Source organism: Cheilinus undulatus, linkage group 17 (genome assembly GCF_018320785.1).
Source record: "Cheilinus undulatus linkage group 17, ASM1832078v1, whole genome shotgun sequence".
Lineage (NCBI taxonomy): Eukaryota > Metazoa > Chordata > Actinopteri > Labriformes > Labridae > Cheilinus > Cheilinus undulatus.
Genome location: NC_054881.1, coordinates 7,836,435 through 7,853,965, shown reverse-complemented (window position 1 = coordinate 7,853,965; position 17,531 = coordinate 7,836,435). Strand labels below are relative to the sequence as shown.

The 17,531-nt window shown below is 37.7% G+C and overlaps 1 protein-coding gene across 2 annotated transcripts in view; it reads right to left on the bottom strand.

The window, feature by feature from the left end:
- Positions 1-17,319, bottom strand: part of tnfrsfa (tumor necrosis factor receptor superfamily, member a) — a 39,072-nt gene extending 21,753 nt beyond the window's left edge. For both annotated transcript variants that reach the window (XM_041810807.1, XM_041810808.1), the window contains exon 1: positions 17,086-17,319. In XM_041810807.1, coding sequence (XP_041666741.1) covers positions 17,086-17,106 — 21 coding nt within the window. In that variant the 5' untranslated portion in view covers positions 17,107-17,319. The remainder of the gene's footprint in view (positions 1-17,085) is intronic.
- Positions 17,320-17,531: the final 212 nt, after the last annotated feature.

Genomic DNA, 17,531 nt, shown 5'->3' with positions numbered 1-17,531 from the left:
CCTTAAACTTCAGTCTGGTGAACCAGAGAAAAGAGAAAATTCCCACGTTAGAGTCTGAACCCTAGTAATATTCAAGCCACATATAAATGAACAGGAATAGGATGAAAACAAAAAACAAAATTTGCTATTGCTAGGCTGGCAGAGACAAACGAGTGCCTAATCACTCCTCCATATGCTCCTGTGGGAATCAAACATCTTTTATTTTGTAATAAACACAACTCAGTAAGTCTGAGGGAATCCTACTTTGTGGTATTTTAAACACTGGGTGCTGACAGACAAGGAAAACAAACAACACCGCCAACATGTGTCCACCACACTAGTGTCTTAAAGCTTCTGAACTACATGAGCATAAATGTTCTGTGCACACAATGGCCAGCCACAATGTGGCTTAGTTTTACCTCGACAACCAAGTGAAGAGGAAGACTGGAGTGACCGTAACCTCAGCGTAGAAAGCCCTCCAAACCCACAATCCCTGGAAAGTCTCCAAGTGGTTCAGTCCACTTCACAGCCTTCCCTATCCTCTGTGCAGCGAGTGGGCTCAGCGGAAGATTATTTGGTACAACAGTGTCCTATTGTCATGCTTTCAGTGTGCTTGTATTGTACATTTGGAGACAAGTTAAACTAATAAAAAAATACAATAAAATAATGAGGGAGCCACTGTTTATCTGAGAACAGTAGCCCTCCTCCACTTCCTCTAAAAATGGCGGGTTTCTTCCCAATTGCCCTGGCACAGTCTCCACACATGCCATGTACACTGAGCAGGCATTTATGACTAAATGACAGGACATCCTTTCAGATGACCCAGGTTATCAATGGGCCATTTAGAGGGCTGTGATCACTCCATAAGCCAGAGGGAGTTACAGTGAGCTCTATTATAAAACAAATGGGCAGAAACGGAAATCAGAAAACGTGATTCATGCACACAACAGGCAGATAAACCACAGGAGATTCTTCATATCATATTAGACAGATGATTTCAATCATAGCTTGCTGATAAGGACAGACACGATGCACCTCATTACAGTCCTGTTTCCGGACCTGAATCTTCATATCATACTCTCTGTATTAGCTGATCGTTTCATTCTAATGTGTCAGCTGTGATGGATAAAATCTGGTTTATCAATATGCTGATACAGTGCTGCTGAAAATGTAAGATTTAATGTTCTGCTAGGCATAAAGTAATCTAGATTTAACACCCCATATTTCAAATATTTCAACTAATATGCAGCTTTTCCAATGTTTTCCAGCATGACCTTCTTCCTTTTCCTCATTAACCTGTGATTTGTGGATCAAAAACAACCTAATCAGTATATCAGATTATCTGTGATCAAATCGGCAGTTGGAAGGCCTGACCATTACAAAATTTAGCCATTTACCCTCATGATATCTGAAGACTTAAAGGCTGCCAAGGGGATTAAATGAGTGAACATGTCGTACCACAGCTGGTGATTTAAATGCATCAAAAACGACATAAATATGAAATGTTACATCAGTTCAAATGTCATCACCTCGTCTCTCCCACAGATCTTGCAGCAGCTCAATCTTTATCATATGTCATCGCCTCCCACAACCACAACAAAGAGGAGCAGCTTTGCTCAGTTTTATAACAGGAGATGTGACAGTTGAATGTCTGTTTTACAGCTGCCGCTGTTTTGGAGCATAACTTATGTCAGAGTTTTAACACTTTAAAAGGCATATCCTCTGATAGACTATCTCCCTTTTCGGCATAAGAACACAAAATGGGTGTGTTGGAAAGTTTACACGAGTGTAAACAATTGTCTACTTGTCCTTTATCACTGAATAAAAATTCAAGTTTTAATCACATGCTTAAAATTTGGTGATTTGCCTTTCAAAACAAATGTTTAGGTCCATATTGACAATTGGAAACAATTCTCTACAGTGACCTTATTTTGGAGTAAGATAAAGCAATGACGCATTTTATGATCCTGGCTTTAACATTATTTACTGAATGAGTGCTGCAATGTGACAGCAGTGTGGTCTGAAATCATCACTTAGAAGTAAAAGACTACTTCAACATACTTATTATATGAAATAGTGTTTTAACTCTGCTATATGTAGAATATGTGTAGGAGTGCATGTACAAAATGACTCCAGTGATAAATGTGGCAGCACTTACACTTTCTAGAAGTTTACCTTGTTGTTGTCTCTGTGCAAGGTTAACAATTAAGAGATTTTCTGAACAAACTGCTCTTGGTCTTGCTTTTACATGGTAAATTGTACAGTTTAATTTGTAGGGTACTTAACTGCTTGTTTTTTTTTTGTAAAAAGAAAACCAGCTTTTTTTTAAAAGAAAACACAGACCTTCTGATAGATTGAACTTAATGACATTAGCTTAACAATGAAAAATGAGCTTGCTACAGACAGAAATGGACATGAAACAGCTAAAGAAAACAGAAAAGAAGTGAAAAGTTTAATATAGCATGGTTCAGATTGCTTTTGAATTGTTCACAGAAGTGTCTGCCAAATACTTAAAGGGAAATCAGACATTCAAAGAAGCTGAAGTATCCTGCTTTCCATTATTGTGAGAGCATAAAAACACTAAGGTGAGAAGTATCCAGCTTCTATGAAAGTGTAGCTACAAGCACATGATTAATGTAATTTTAAAAAAGCTCTTAATTGTGGACCTTGCTCTGATCATGACTGGTGCTATTAAGCTGACAGTACTACTCTAAATATATTGGTTTTTGATGACAAAAGTCTCAAAGATATTCAATTTTACAGTGACAGCTGACAAAAAGACAGCAAATTTGAGAGGCTGATACCAGAAATTGTACAGTAAAGCCGACGGACTTAGAGTACTTCAAGTAAATTTGCTTGAAAATTATTGAAATAATTTTCCATTCATCAAAAAATGTTAATTTATCCTTGTGTTTTTCTACTCAGAGTTAAATTATCCAGTAGTATTTGCTTCTCCTTGACTGGATAGTTACCCATAACTGACTGTCTTGTCTAACTATGTGAGGTTTACAGTAAAATACCAAAACACAGAAACACTGTCTTGCAACGGATGCAGTCTATAATATCATTACTGTATCAATAAAACTCATTTCCAGTCCTAGTAAGACCTAGCTCTTAAACACACTTCAAATTAAACTAACATACCTCAATTTATCATTTAAGATGAGTTCACTTTGACCCTCATAAAACTAATTTAATATGATCTATACTCCACTGTGTTTCAGTCCTGTTTGGGTTATCTTACTCAAACTGTTGTGTATTGTACGATTCAAATTCCTGGAGGCTGACCTTGACAGGACAGTGAATGTTCTCTGCTCCACAGATAAAGCCTGCCGTTCCCTGGAGTCAGGGGGTGATCATGCATAACTTTCCTGGAGTGATAAATTACACTGACATTCTGTGTTAGATGATGAAGACAAGTACAACCCAGCTTATGTCGGGAGAGAGAAGTCTGACACTTTGAATAAATCAGCCGAGCTGGGAGACATTCATCTCTATAAAGCAGAGTGATACAAAATGAAGAGAATGACTCCTAAAGCAGTTCGACAGGAAAGTGTGAAAACCACATTGTTGCGCCACAAAAACTGCAGTGAAGAAGACATGCATACAATAGAGCACACAAGCACATACAGTGTATGTGTGGGAGCGTGTGAAAAGCAGCTGCCCCCTCCTCTCAGGGAGCACAGGAAGCTCGAGACAATACAGAGGCTTCATGCAGGGTTCAGCTCCAAACTGTTCCCTCTGAGCAGGCCCAGCACCCGATCAGACCCACAACATATCCGCTAAGCTGGATATTTTTAACTCAGGGAAGCTGCAGCTCCGTGACAAAAATTCTTGAGTTTCCTCAGGAGGTGTGCTTCACTGATAAGATGACTATGTCTGTGTGTCATAAGCAGGTTAGGTGACATTCACCTTCGCTGCAGAGTGAAAAAGGAGAAAGCACAAAAACATGATGATGAAAGTTAAAATGACTTTCCTGACAGTCTGTTCTCAACCGTGTGTCGCTTGAAATGACACTCTGACGTTGATGTTGACAAAAGTTGTTAAGACTGAAACTTGGTCGCAAATTAAAGAAGGATCAAATGCCAAACATCAAGTACCTGCCAGAAACTTTAATTTGGGTGTTGCCTCTAAGTTCTAAGAGTTATGGAACATTTTTAAAAGAAAATTAATGCTTTAAATCTTCAACTTTGAGACTCTTAGCTAATTCTACTGCTGGGAAATTGATCCTGTTTCTATACCAGTTATACATCTTGCATCCTACATCCTCACTACAACAAGATTAGCAGGATTATTGTAATTAACCTAAATATTACTATTTTACATATTCAAAATTTTTCACTTTTGTGTTTATGGCTATGGCTTTCAAAAGTGTTAAGAATGCAAAAGCATATTAAATGTGACATCAGTAGTGACCTAAATACTGGGACAATGATGCTTGCTATAATTGATCAGCACTTGTTCTTATTATTTAATTGAGTTCAAACAAGCACAGGTGTGACATAAAACCAAAGGCGGGACAAAGGCGGCCTACTGTTAAGGCCGTGCCCCATGTAATGAGGCTTTCGTACAAGTGTGCAGCTCAGGTATGAGTCTTGCCTGTGGCTACTTTCTTGTTTGCTATTCACCGCTGTCTCTTCCTGATTACTTGTGCTATCTAGTATCCAGTCCTATCCAAATAAAGGCATGAAGCTAAAGCAGTAAATACTGGGGCTTGCAAAGGAATCCACTGGTAAGTGCAGTTGAACATCTATGAACTTGGGCACAATCAGGTAAAAATGTTCACAGACAGTCTAACAGTACCAAGAGAGGGAGGTTGATTCACAGATAACCAGTAGTTTTCACACACTGTAGCATACTTCATTAAAATACAACTGTATTCTCCAAAGGGAACTTTCTAAAAGTGACTATATCATGCATAACAGCAAAGGATCACCATAAAAGATCTAAATGAAGCTTTTTGACTTTGGCATTGAGGCGAAATATGATGCTTGTGAGGCTATTTAGCTACTTAGTTCATATTTGGAATCTGATGAAACATGAGGCAGCTCTTCTGTGGGTTGAAATTACTGGATTGATTTGTGACTGAACTTTTTGAGTACATGCCTAACAACAAGCTTGTTAAAACACTAGTATGCAGCAAGAATTACACCTCAGAGCCTCCACTGTTTTTTCATGTAATGTTATACTTTCTAACAGACAAATACTGATGCAACTTTGGTTTAATGTAGGGAAGTCCTGATTACGTTCTTTTTGCTGCTGATAGAGATCAGCTATGTGTGAGATTGGCCGACCATCTGCCAATACTTTTTTGTCCTTTGATAAATCAGCTGGTTTAGCTGGTCAGTCTACATAGCTTTGAAGTGTACTGGGATCTTCTATAGGTGACAGTGTAATTCAATAAAACAAGCACAGAAGCAGTCCTGATGAAGTCAACTTTAAGGCTGAGAAATTAATTGAAGTATAGATTTAATTTGCAATATACCCTACTGCAAATTTGAACACAAACGGTGCAATATTTCTTTATCCTAAAATGTGTCAAAATACCAGTTTAATACAATTTTTAGAGCAGATGGTACACACAACACATTGCACAAACATTCAAGTGTCATTTTTTTAGAGTAATTCACCAAGAATCCTACTTTCCTTGTTTTTGTATATTTTTTTTGCCCAAAAAATAAAAGAATGACATCGAAATGACACAACAACAATTCATATTGAACTTGCAATATAAGTTTGCAATGTCATGATTCATTAACCACATGCACTAAATTAGCATAATTATCAATGGACTGACAATGGTATCAAGCCATTCAGGAACCGAAACAGTGAAAAAACTTGGAGGCAATAAGTCTTATGACATCAAGTCAGCTGCATTATGCAACTGATGCAATTATTCTTATTAAGAAAACAACCTCAAAAAACTGTATTTCCTCAAGTTTTTTTGTGGAAAACTTGGTGCAGGCAAACTGACCTGCAGAAGCAGCAGTATAATTTGATTCACAGTGCTTATGTGCTCAATATCTATTAGCTGGAAATTCAATTTTACAATGATAACACAATGCCAAAGACCTCTGTCTTTAGTAGAAATATTAAGCATGTCTGATAAGGCCCCAAGAGGTGTAATATGGGTTTACTTACTCACATCAAGGTAGAAAATGACTTTTAAAAAGTTTAAAAACAAGATTTTTTTTCTACTGACGTGGACATGAGACAGAGTAATAGTAATAACAGGAAACTATATGATTCAGCTGTTACCATAAACTTGACCACATGTAAGGGGGCTTATTGTTTTGATGACGAAAAAAGAGAGGGCAGTTTCAGTTTGCCGGGATTGTAAGTCGTAAACAGGTGTAGCCATTTGACATATTTTCCCCTGTTTGTTTGTGTCACCAGGTGGAGGTGGTCTCCGTGGTTTTGAAAGGGTACGCTGCTGAGTGAGTCACACGGCTTGTTATTAAGGGATAAGCAGGGACTTTGAATTCGAACGTCAATCCACAAATTAAATTTGGAGATTCGTGTGCTTTTAACTTAGCCATTTCAAATTCTGATTAGGCTGCTTCATAGAGAAGCTAAGCAGCGACTCACAAGACATCCAGGAGGGAAAAGGGCAAGAAGGGATGACTAATAGATTAAAGTATGTGCAGGAATCCATCACCTCGCTCTGCAGACAATCACATTAGCTCCATTAAAGCCTGTCTTTGTGTAAAAGGAAAAAAAGTCCTTGAAGCTCAGGCAGTTTATAGCCTTCTCTATAAACACATCACAGCAAAAATGTAGAATATGTGACTGCTAGCAGGTCAACAAGCTATAAAATGACCATCAATACTTAGAATTTATGTTGGATTTATGTCTTTGTAAACAGAAGTCCATTCTGTGGACAAAGGTTGCGTTTGTTCTTAGAGTCAAAACTTTTGTTATAATCTGCTCATTCACCCAGGAAAGCAGGAAGCTAGTGGATAGAGCACTGATGCAAACCTTATGCTGCTGCAGTCTCATGTTGTGTCACATATCTGAGGCACCATACTAGGTACACTGTACATGCTATATGACACTATAAGTCAATTATTCATCTTGTAAAGGTATAGGCCAGTATTTGTCTTCACAGAAGTAACAGAATTTTTAGCTGCTTGATGCACAGAAAGTCATGAGACAATGTCTACTTAGCAAAATGTGGCAGGCGTTTTTCCTATGGATGCTTTCCAAACCAAATGATAGGTTAGATTAAAGGGTTAATACATAAAAATGTCTGCAAATGATTCAACTAGAAAAGAATCTCTTTGAACAGCCCTGACAAAGAGTAATCTATTTCAGCTTTGAAGTTTGAAATATAGGGCAGACTAATGACCCTTTTATAATCAGGTAGTCTGTGGATCACTTTCACTATACAGCAAATGCAAGTTTCACTAAATGTAAAAAAGAAAAGACGGAAAAACGACCCTGACTTTCCATGTATGTTTGAGCCAATAAAACAATTTGACAGTGCAAAAACAAATAAAAGCAGGTAATATCATTAAGAAGCTGCAGCTTATATTGATATAAACTGACTAAATATTAAAATGGTCCACCACTGATACTGATAAAAAAAACATTTCCTTGCAACTACCAATCACTTGCATTAACCTTCTGGTAATCTATTTTTATCAATTAACAACTTACTACAGTTTCTTTTTCCAAAACAAACGAAAGAGTGTTTTAGAATTTTTACAGCCCAAAGGGATGTCTGCAAATATCTTTTTTCCGACCAAGTGTCGGTACAAAGTGAAGAATTCGGCGAACAATGCTGTTTGAAACAAACACAAGCAGCAAATCCACACATCAGAGTAGCTAGGTCAAGAAAAAAACTGCATTCTTGCCCCAAAAAACTGTTAAAATTACTTGAGTTTATGACTTAGTGTTTTAATGTTATTAATATGGGCAGCATTTAGGGATAGCAATTTCCCTGTTGCAATGATCTACTCAGATTCAACATAGTATGAATACTATTCTTCAAACATGCCTCCACATACTTGTGCACCAGTGCCCTCTGACAAAACTACTACTACCACCAAGATTGTTGTCCAATAAACACGAGTGTTCAGATTCTTAAAAACAGGGAGAATTAAATACAAAGTGAAAAGAAGTATAAGCTGAGAAAAGTTTTCTGCCCTTTGGCTAACAGAGTCCACCCCTCGTGTTAGGAGCATACGGGACAGTTAACTTCTAACTCATGTGATCTGACCCATCAGATGACTTGTGTACACATGAGAGAGTTGCGTGTGAGAGAGTGCTGAACCTCATAGTAGTTCACATTCTTGGTGAAATCGTGTCTTGCATGGAATTTAGTTGCTATTTGGATGTAAAAAATAGACAGATGAAGCTAGGTGAGGTTAATATGTTTACCTCAGGATGTTTGAAACAGTAAATTACCTTCACTTATCTCTATCCTTTGGACCAGTCATGTGTGAGCACTGACTTGCCTCTATTGGTATGCAATGACGTGAGCCAGCTGCACCTTAACAGGTGGCACTCCTTAGTGAGTCAGCACGCCTTTTATTCTAGAAAGTAATTCACATAAACAACATGGTAACAACAGCAACAGATCCTTGGGGGCAAAAGCATGATCATCATATTCTTATTCTGCATTGCTTAGTACTGATATCTGTTAGTTTTTGGTAATAAGCTGATGACACAGCCAGATTTTTATACTGACAACAAAGAGGACTAAAGAAGCCAAAGAGCTCACAAGTTTATCTTTATATAGAGTAACATTTACACAGAAGTGATCCATCACATTTTAGGCTGTGTTATACTTAATATATACTAAACAGTTTTGCTTGGAGAATCTTTTTAATTAAGGATTAATTTACTTAATTAAGAACTGATGTCAATAGCAGATGTTTATTTGTTGTTTCATATCAACTGAATGCTGGTATTGAGAGAGGAGATTTATTTAGCGGCAAAAGATTTGAGCAGTTGGACAAACTTTTCTGTTTCTATGGCCAGATGTGAGAAATTGTGGATTTTGGCTACACCAAAAGATGTAGCGAAAAAACACTGGCACTGACAAAGGCTATCAGCCAAATTGTTATCTTACACAGACGCACAGAGCTTTATCTTTTTTACAGTCAGTCCATCTCTTACTTGCTTTACCAGGTTCTAAAAAGATGGTGTGCATTGTAAAGTATGTGTGTACTCAGGTGTGTAAACTGTTGACTCACATACAGTTGTCTAACACTCTATTGTGTAGTAGGGTGTTTGATATATCGGTATGGAACAAAATGTGATCAAAGTTATGTAAATTTCATCGTGACCCCTTTTTGAGATGTTACATCACTCAGCTCTAACTCTTTGAGAAAAACTAATTCATCCAGATTAAACAAAAGACCAAACACCACTAAAAATCTGTCCTCTAGACTAAACACTGACAGCAAACTGTGACAAGCAAACATTAAAAGGTCCAACAACCACCTGGTATCTCACAGTGGGTTGGTTACATGGCATTGCATCATTCAGTGTCCATGTAACCTCTCTAAGCCACAGGCTGGGATATAACTGTTCACACAGTCACCATGCAGAGCAGCTACAAGCAGCATTTACAGTATTAAGTAGAAACTCAAGAGCGGACAATTTGTTGACCACTGCTCGGTCCCCTGCGGCACAGTTTGACCTCCACTTGTCCCAGATGTCAGTCCTGCCCTCGTCTGTGTTGTCCTCAGAGACAGAGAGGGATATTTCCTGTGTGAACCAACACCCAGACACACAGTAAAAAAATAATCACAGATAAATATCTAGTGTACATTTGCATAGGCATGACAATTCTCAGAAGTAAATTGATGCCACTAATATCAGCATATCTGTGTACTCTAGACAGGAAGTTTACTGGACAGCCAGGCACGTACACTCCGGCAATTTCAAGGGGTGTGGAGGGGGGGATTAGAGCGGGGGAGAACGGGGGTGGAAGGATGAGGAGGGGGGGTGGAAGTTTCCTCACAGTCCCATAGCAACAGGGCCTGCTGGTGAGGGAGGCCTCCAGAATGCACTGCAGTTTACAAAAGAGATAAACATTGACTTTGCCACCCGGAGAAGTAAATCTGATTTTGGTAATGGTGCACTGCATGACTTGAAACACAGATCAGACAACGCTGAAAACAAACACCAAAGCTCCAGGCACATTTACTTTAGCTGTAAAATTAGAAGTGAGAACAGTAGGGATCTGTAAAAAAGTGTTGCAATACTGCACTTTAATGGCTGACACTGTTGCTCCTCACAACCACTAAAGGAGCCAAACCTTTATTTGCTTTGTCATTATACACTGTGATTCATTCTCCACTTCTGGTCTTACACCTTTATTCATGCAAGTGATGTTAAACCACTGGAAACCAGATCAACACCAGTCAGTTATTATATAATGAGAGTCATTATGTTTTGTTTAACAAAGCATCCAGAATGCCTCAAAATCTTATGGCCTTTTAAGCTTCTGCAATTACGCTGGATATTAGGTTTAAATTGAGCATGCCTTTATTGAGGTGTATATTACAAATATTAAGCAAGCTGGTGTGTAAGATGCACTTTAAATACCTATTTTTTCATCTACAAGTTGGCTGTGTTCTACAGTATACACTGCTGCCACAATCACACGTCACACAGTTCCTTAAGTTATTAAAAATTCCACCTCCATTTGTGTATTGTAAGCATCTGTGATACTTCTTACAATATGCTAGATACACAGCGATGCAGGCTTAGCTGACAGCACAACTTTTTCCCATTTTTTCAACCTCACTTGCTCAAACCCGCGTTTAAAGAAAACAGTGGCGTACTGTTTAGTAAGTAGACCTTGTGCAGTGGTACTTTGGCTGAAAAGACTACAACTAAAGACAAAAGTGACAAGAGAAGCTGGGCAGAGCAACTTGCAAGCTGTGGGTCTGTACAGCACAACCATCACTGTTAGCTGAGAGCTCTGACAATGTAATACCATAAAGTAAACAAAAGAGCAGTCATGAAGCAGTTTTTAGGCAATAGGCACCAGGACGGAGTGTTGTACACCGGCGATTTTGACAGGAAGGGTCAACAAAATTCCTGAAGTTTAAACTTCAATACAATACTAATGAAAATCCAACAATATCAGAGGCTGTTTGTATTCCATGACAACAAAAGTAGAGGTCATATGCACCCAATATTGGGAAATTTCTTGTTTAGAATCATCAAAAATTGCAGGAAACTCCTGAACACTGTCTAAACCAGTGGTTCTCAACTGGTGGGTCAGGACCCAAAAGTGGGTCGCGAAGCCCTTTTCAGTGGGTCGCAGATGTGTGCCTGGGAAAAAATTGTGTCAAACTGTCTATGAGACTCTACGAAACATGCATGTTTTTTCCTGTATAATTGTTTTAACAACTTTTGCATTATCTTACGCACAGGCTCTATTTTTTTTTCATTAAATAGGCCTATATCTGATTGACCAGAAAAATTCCAAAACTCAGGTTGCAATTCTTGTTGAGGAGTTGATGGTGGGTCGCATGACTCAAGCAGTTGAGAACCACTGGTCTAAACAACACAAATAAGTTGGCTTTATTTAAGTACCAATAAGTTTGGATTGTTTGTGCAATTTAGGCAATGCGCAGGAATTTCTTCCGGCTTTTGATGGATTAATTCCTTTTCAACATACTTTTTTATACATAAAAATGTTTTTTTTTAATGCCATGATGGCATCAATCCAAAAATAATGGCAAATGTTTTATTGTAAATTAAATGTTATGTAACAGTATCTGAAAATTGAATGTTTTGACATCCTTATAAATGGTTCTTGATGGTAAACAAATGATGGCAAAGCACACTGATCGTCCCTTTTGCCACTGCTGTTTGCAAAGGAAGGCAGATGTAAATCAAAACAAAAGTAGATTCAGATTAAACTATAATCTGTCAAGCATTAACAAATTGTCAAAACAGCAAACCGAGCCTTTTTCAAACAAGTCTTCCTTCTAGTTACAAGCCTTTATAGACATTCAGATGCTTACTGCGCTCGACTTTGATATCATATCCAATTTTACTACTTCAAGTCAAACTTCCACTACCTTTGAAGGGAAGTGAGCCACCATTTGGTGCTCAATTCAATCACACACTTCACGATAATCCAAAGAGCCTTTCATAAATTGGTTATACTTGAAGGCTGTGCGGTGAATAAACATGTAGCATTTATAGTGCGAGGCTTTGGTGCTACACAGCTGGAAAAAACAACAGGCTGAGGAATGAAAAGACGTCTCTGTGAAGGTCTGTGAGTGGAATAAAAACTTGACTGGAAAATGCTGCTGGGAGACGTTGTGGCTTTAATTGACTAACTTGCAGGATCAAGTCTTGGATTTTTTTGGGAGCAAAACAGATTACAGCTTCAGACATGCTGAAAAACTTCTGTCTCTTTCAAACAAATTCAGTTAAACACTACAATTATTAGTCATTTTGAATCTGTTCTGTCTGACTTCTGGTAGAAGTCATAGAACTCTGGGACCCTGACTTTCCCTCGATGTGTGCACATTTTATTGCAGAAAACACATTCTAAGTATTTCTCCTTTAAATGGCCATAACAGTCACACTGACCACATACAGACAGTACATCAGTTTAGTTTTTGTACCCTTTTCTTTGTGTTGCCCAGCAACAATACAACTGTTTTTTCATGTTATTGCAAAGCTAAAACCATGATTTGTTGAAGCTTCTATTAAGGATGAAATTGTCCCATGAAACAACAAAACCACTTGTTCAGGAGTTCCAAGTCAGCCCCATGGGGAGGAATACTGTCACTGTGATTTTACATGTTAATATGATCATTTTTTTAGCTTGACTAGTATTTTATTGACATTTTCAGATGGACTAATTGGCAATTTTAACATGCTGGTGTTTCAAACTTGTTGTGATTATTCTAACGCTGCATCTGATTAGATTTATGTGATGTTTGTTGCCAAATTCTGCAAAAACTTTAAAGGTCCCATGAAGAAACAATCACGGTTTATTCTACAAAGAACATAATAAATTTAATCTCACATGTAGTTTCTTTGATTAAAAAAACATTTAAGTAGAAATGAAAATTATGAATGCACAATCTCATCAGCATATCGCCATAGTCTGATAAAAGCTTAAAAAGTTAATCATTCTCCTGACAGATCTGGCAACTTCTACCTGTACATAAAGCTGATTTATCAGCTGCACATACAAGTAAAATGTACACATAAACACCAGGATAGTGGAGTTTTAATCCTAACCAACTGACCTACCTTGTCTTCAGTTTTTTCTTTGTTCCTCAAACTTTAGAGTTTATAGGACAAAATTTCCATCTAGGCTAAACTTGAGAGGAATGCAGGTGATGTCTTATTCCAGGCACTTTGTCAGGATTGTCTCAGTGAACCATGCAGCAAACCTGTTGTTTAATCACGAAAATCAATATCAATATTGAGGCGCATTTTTATCTAGTGCTCTAGAGAGCCCACTGTCTATCAGCAGGTAGGTACCAGGGGTGTAGAGTAACTTATCATATTTACTTACATAACTATAACTGAGTAGCTTTGTTGTGTACTTGTACTTTTTGAGTAGTTTTAAAAAACAGTAATGCTACTTTTAGTGAGAGGATGATTCCACATTAGATACAAAAACAGCTGATACTTCCTAAACTTATCAAGTTTTGCATTTCCCTAAACAATCTGGTTGGATAATCATATTCTCTTGTTGTAGTTGCATGTCTAAGGGATATCATGTTTTACTTTACAATCCCCTCAGGCATCATAAGTAGCTAGTCTGGCGATGTAACAAAACTACATTTCATATCACAATTGATATGACAATTAAATATCATAATACTATTCTATTATCGAGGTATTGCTGTAATTTGCTGAAAATCTACAAAAAGTGCAGGTTCAACATTTTAGAAAGTTTAATATTAAAACAAAAAATGAAACTAACAGCACTGGGACTTCACTGTTTTTTGTTCGTATAGCATTAAAGGTAAGCATGAAATTTCATCAAACGTGAATTAATTAAGGCACATTGTTAATAAGGTTGCTACATTTGTTTTGATTCTGCCTGCTTTTAAATGGCATATAATCCATTATTGTTATGTTCAACAGGAGAGAAGTATAAAGAAGTTAACAATAAAAACAGACACACAAGTCATATTTTCAGTCCAAAGCTTTTTAACAATCCAAGTTCTCATCCTTACAACTGTAGGCCTAATTCTTCAAATTTCCTGTCAAAAACTGATTTTTTGTTTTCTTAATGGTCAAGTTGAACATATCATGGCATTTCATTCACATTCAGGGATTTTTTTTTACTGCCATCTAATAGAATTGTGGGTCAGTGCATTATGTGAGCTAATCAACTTAGAGCTCCCATTTCAACAATGGATAAATACTCCATATTTTATGCACTATTTAATGCTGCTATTGTGCATTGGTCATGACATATCTATTGCCCTTCCGTTTTTTTATATATTACTGCTTTTGCATCTTGGTTATTTTACAATGCTACTTCTAAAGTTTGGTAGCTCATAATGCTACTGATGAATTTTGGTTACTCTTTTACATCAGTGTGGCATTTTAGGCACTACTTAATGTTGCTCATGTGCAATGGTCATGACATATTAATTGCCTTCCTGTATTAATATATTGATAATACTGTGCCATGGTCATTTTATGATAATGCTCTGCACTTTATATATCTCATAGAATAGGGGTCTATTTATGGTTTTATTTATCTAGTGTGTTAGGACTTAGCCTTTAACATACATACAGTATGTGAAAATTTTAGACTACTTCCTTACCTTTATACAATTTGTACACAGGAAGACTTATTTATCGTCCTCTATAATGATCACTAATGTACTTTTTGTACTTCGTCTTCTCAGCTGTGGTCCTGTCAGGTGTCTGCCCTTGTTACCGGACTTTAATGTATGTTTTGTGTCAGTTTTATGTGGGACAACAGATGGAAATTAGCGACTCGGTAAATCTGGTGCAACCATGTTTTCATTTACTTTGTATGAATGATCAATGTCATTGCATACTGTCCCTTGATAAATAAATACACTAAACTTTTACCAAGTGCTTTTCATGGCTTTTTCTGAGCGGATGAGGAGCAGCTAGAGCCAGTGGACTCACACTACTCTCACAGTCTGATTTTTTCTTTTTTCAAGCTGTAGTTGAAGGTACTTAATTTAAGTTTAAAATGATTCTCAATGCCGTTTGTTTCGAGAGTATAAACTGACTAGCCTAGGCCTACTTGTTTGTGTCTCTCCACTCCGACAGATAGTGAGTGGTGCGAGATAGCAGGGACATTAATGTCTCCTTCTCCCTAAGGTGTTTCTTTACATCTCCAGTCGACCTGCAGACATCTTTCCCCCCATTCACCTCACTAAGCGAACCTAAGTAGCATGCTGTCTAGACATTATTTACAGTGATATTATAGAGCGGTTATAACAAAAAGTTTTAATGATAATTTAGCTTTGAACAGTATGATTACTGTGGAGAAATTTTAACACACCTGTCATTAATACTAGTAACAGTTTCATCACGTAAAGCTACTCAGAACTTAAACATTAAATAAATTACTTTTTACTTTCACCTAAGTCAATCATAGACAAGTCCTTTTACCTATAATTAAGTACATTTTAGCCAAAGTAACAGTACTTTAATTCAGTGGTTCTCAACCTTGGGATTGGGACCCCCTTTGGGGTCACGAGACACTGAGAGGGGGAACTTTAAAATTGCACTGTTGCCACTTTACACCAGTTTTGTCAAAAATGTTTTACCCCTTTTCATCATTTTTTTCCTGCCAATATTAACACATTTTTGCCATTTAACACCTATTTTTGTCAGTTTTAAACTCTTTCCACCTTTTTTTTTTCTGCCTGTTTTTGCCACCTCTTAACCAATTCTTGCCATGTAAGCTTCATGTTGCCTCCGTTGACCCATTCTTGCCACTATTAACCCATGTTTTACACCCCATTTTTCCTATTCTAACCACATCTAATCATTTGATATGCCCAATTTTGGTAGTTTAACCAGTTTCTGCCCATATCTGCCTGTTTTTTCTTCCTTGGTTAACCCTTTTTGGCCAATTTATATCAATTCTTTCATCCTATTTCACCAAATTTCCACCCATTTTGCTAATTAAAGCCACTTCAGCCAAATTGTAACTCCCTTTTACCACTTATGCCCCTACTATGGTAACAGTATTGGCACTGACTAAAATGAGCAGCCCTACATGAGGTTATGTTGCCTCCAGTTGTTTATCCTTTCAAAGCTTTGCTAATACCTTCCACAACAGCACTATCCTCTTGTGTGACATAGCTTCAATAATGCATGAGTAGGTCAGAAAGACTGCCATAGCCATGCTAACAGCAGTATAAATCTGCTAGTTGAAGTGTTAAAGATTTCCTGCGTTTAAGAGCACTCCGCAGCAGGCCATAACTGCTCTGTACTTATTAATAGAGCCTTTAGGGACAAGGCCAGCCAGCTACATCCGCTGTGACAGACCGAACAAGAGCCATCATATGCTGAATGTCTGAACAATATGACCACATGATGTCCAACACAGATGGTAGATGTAATGTTGAGGAGGTCAAGGAGGAAGAGGAGGGGGGGCTCAGTGAATGATACAGCACATGTTACTGAAAGTTACTGGGCATAGAAACAACCAGAAACAAGAGCACTCATATAGGTCCTTACACAGAAATAAACAGGCTATTAAACAACAAATAAACACAGTGTTGCTTCCTGTGCGCGAGCTCTTAAGGGACAATGAGCGTGCTTGTTTCATCTTCTCCATCCACTTTACAGGCCTGGCTGTGATTTCTGCTCACATGTTTTATAAATAAACTCAAGAATATTCAAGAACCTTCAACAGATGCCATTAAAAAGGTTTCCTTGAAGGCTAGCGACAGTTTTAATCAACATGTCATTCCTACTAACTAGCTTAACAAGTCAACCGTCATGCTGTAGAGTCGCGAGCGCATTAACGGTTAATAAATGAACATTTTCCTAGTTTTAAGCATTTAGGAATCAATACTTGCACTTCATTATGTCAGTCTGAATGTTTTAAAGATAAATGCACTCACACTGATACGTATATTAAGGTTTTTGGTTACTTACAGAAAGTTTCCCGAAGTTCATCTTGGGAACTTCGAGATGAGAGGAAATCCCTGAGACTTGGACGTCGCCGTTAGAGAACACCAGTTCAAAAGTCTCTAAAAAAAACAAAATTATGGTGAAAAAGTAAAACAGCCACACGAGTCCAGCTGTGGAACTATCCGCCGTCCGGTTTCTATCATGGGTTTATCGGTTGTATCGCTGACGAAACTTTACTGCAGTTTTCTGGGAGCGGAGAGCCAGTCGGTCTGAGCAGCGGTGCAGATTTTTTTTTCCAGCCTTGGCTGTACGTCTTACGTCACTATCCATGAGCCAATCAGAACGCTCCTATTGGAATACTAATATATAGGCGTGTGTGCTACCCTGGCTGTTAAAATCAGTGCAAACAAAACATGATTGTTTCACTTTACACTAGACAGCTTTTAAGAAGGACCAGATTAGGGATTTTG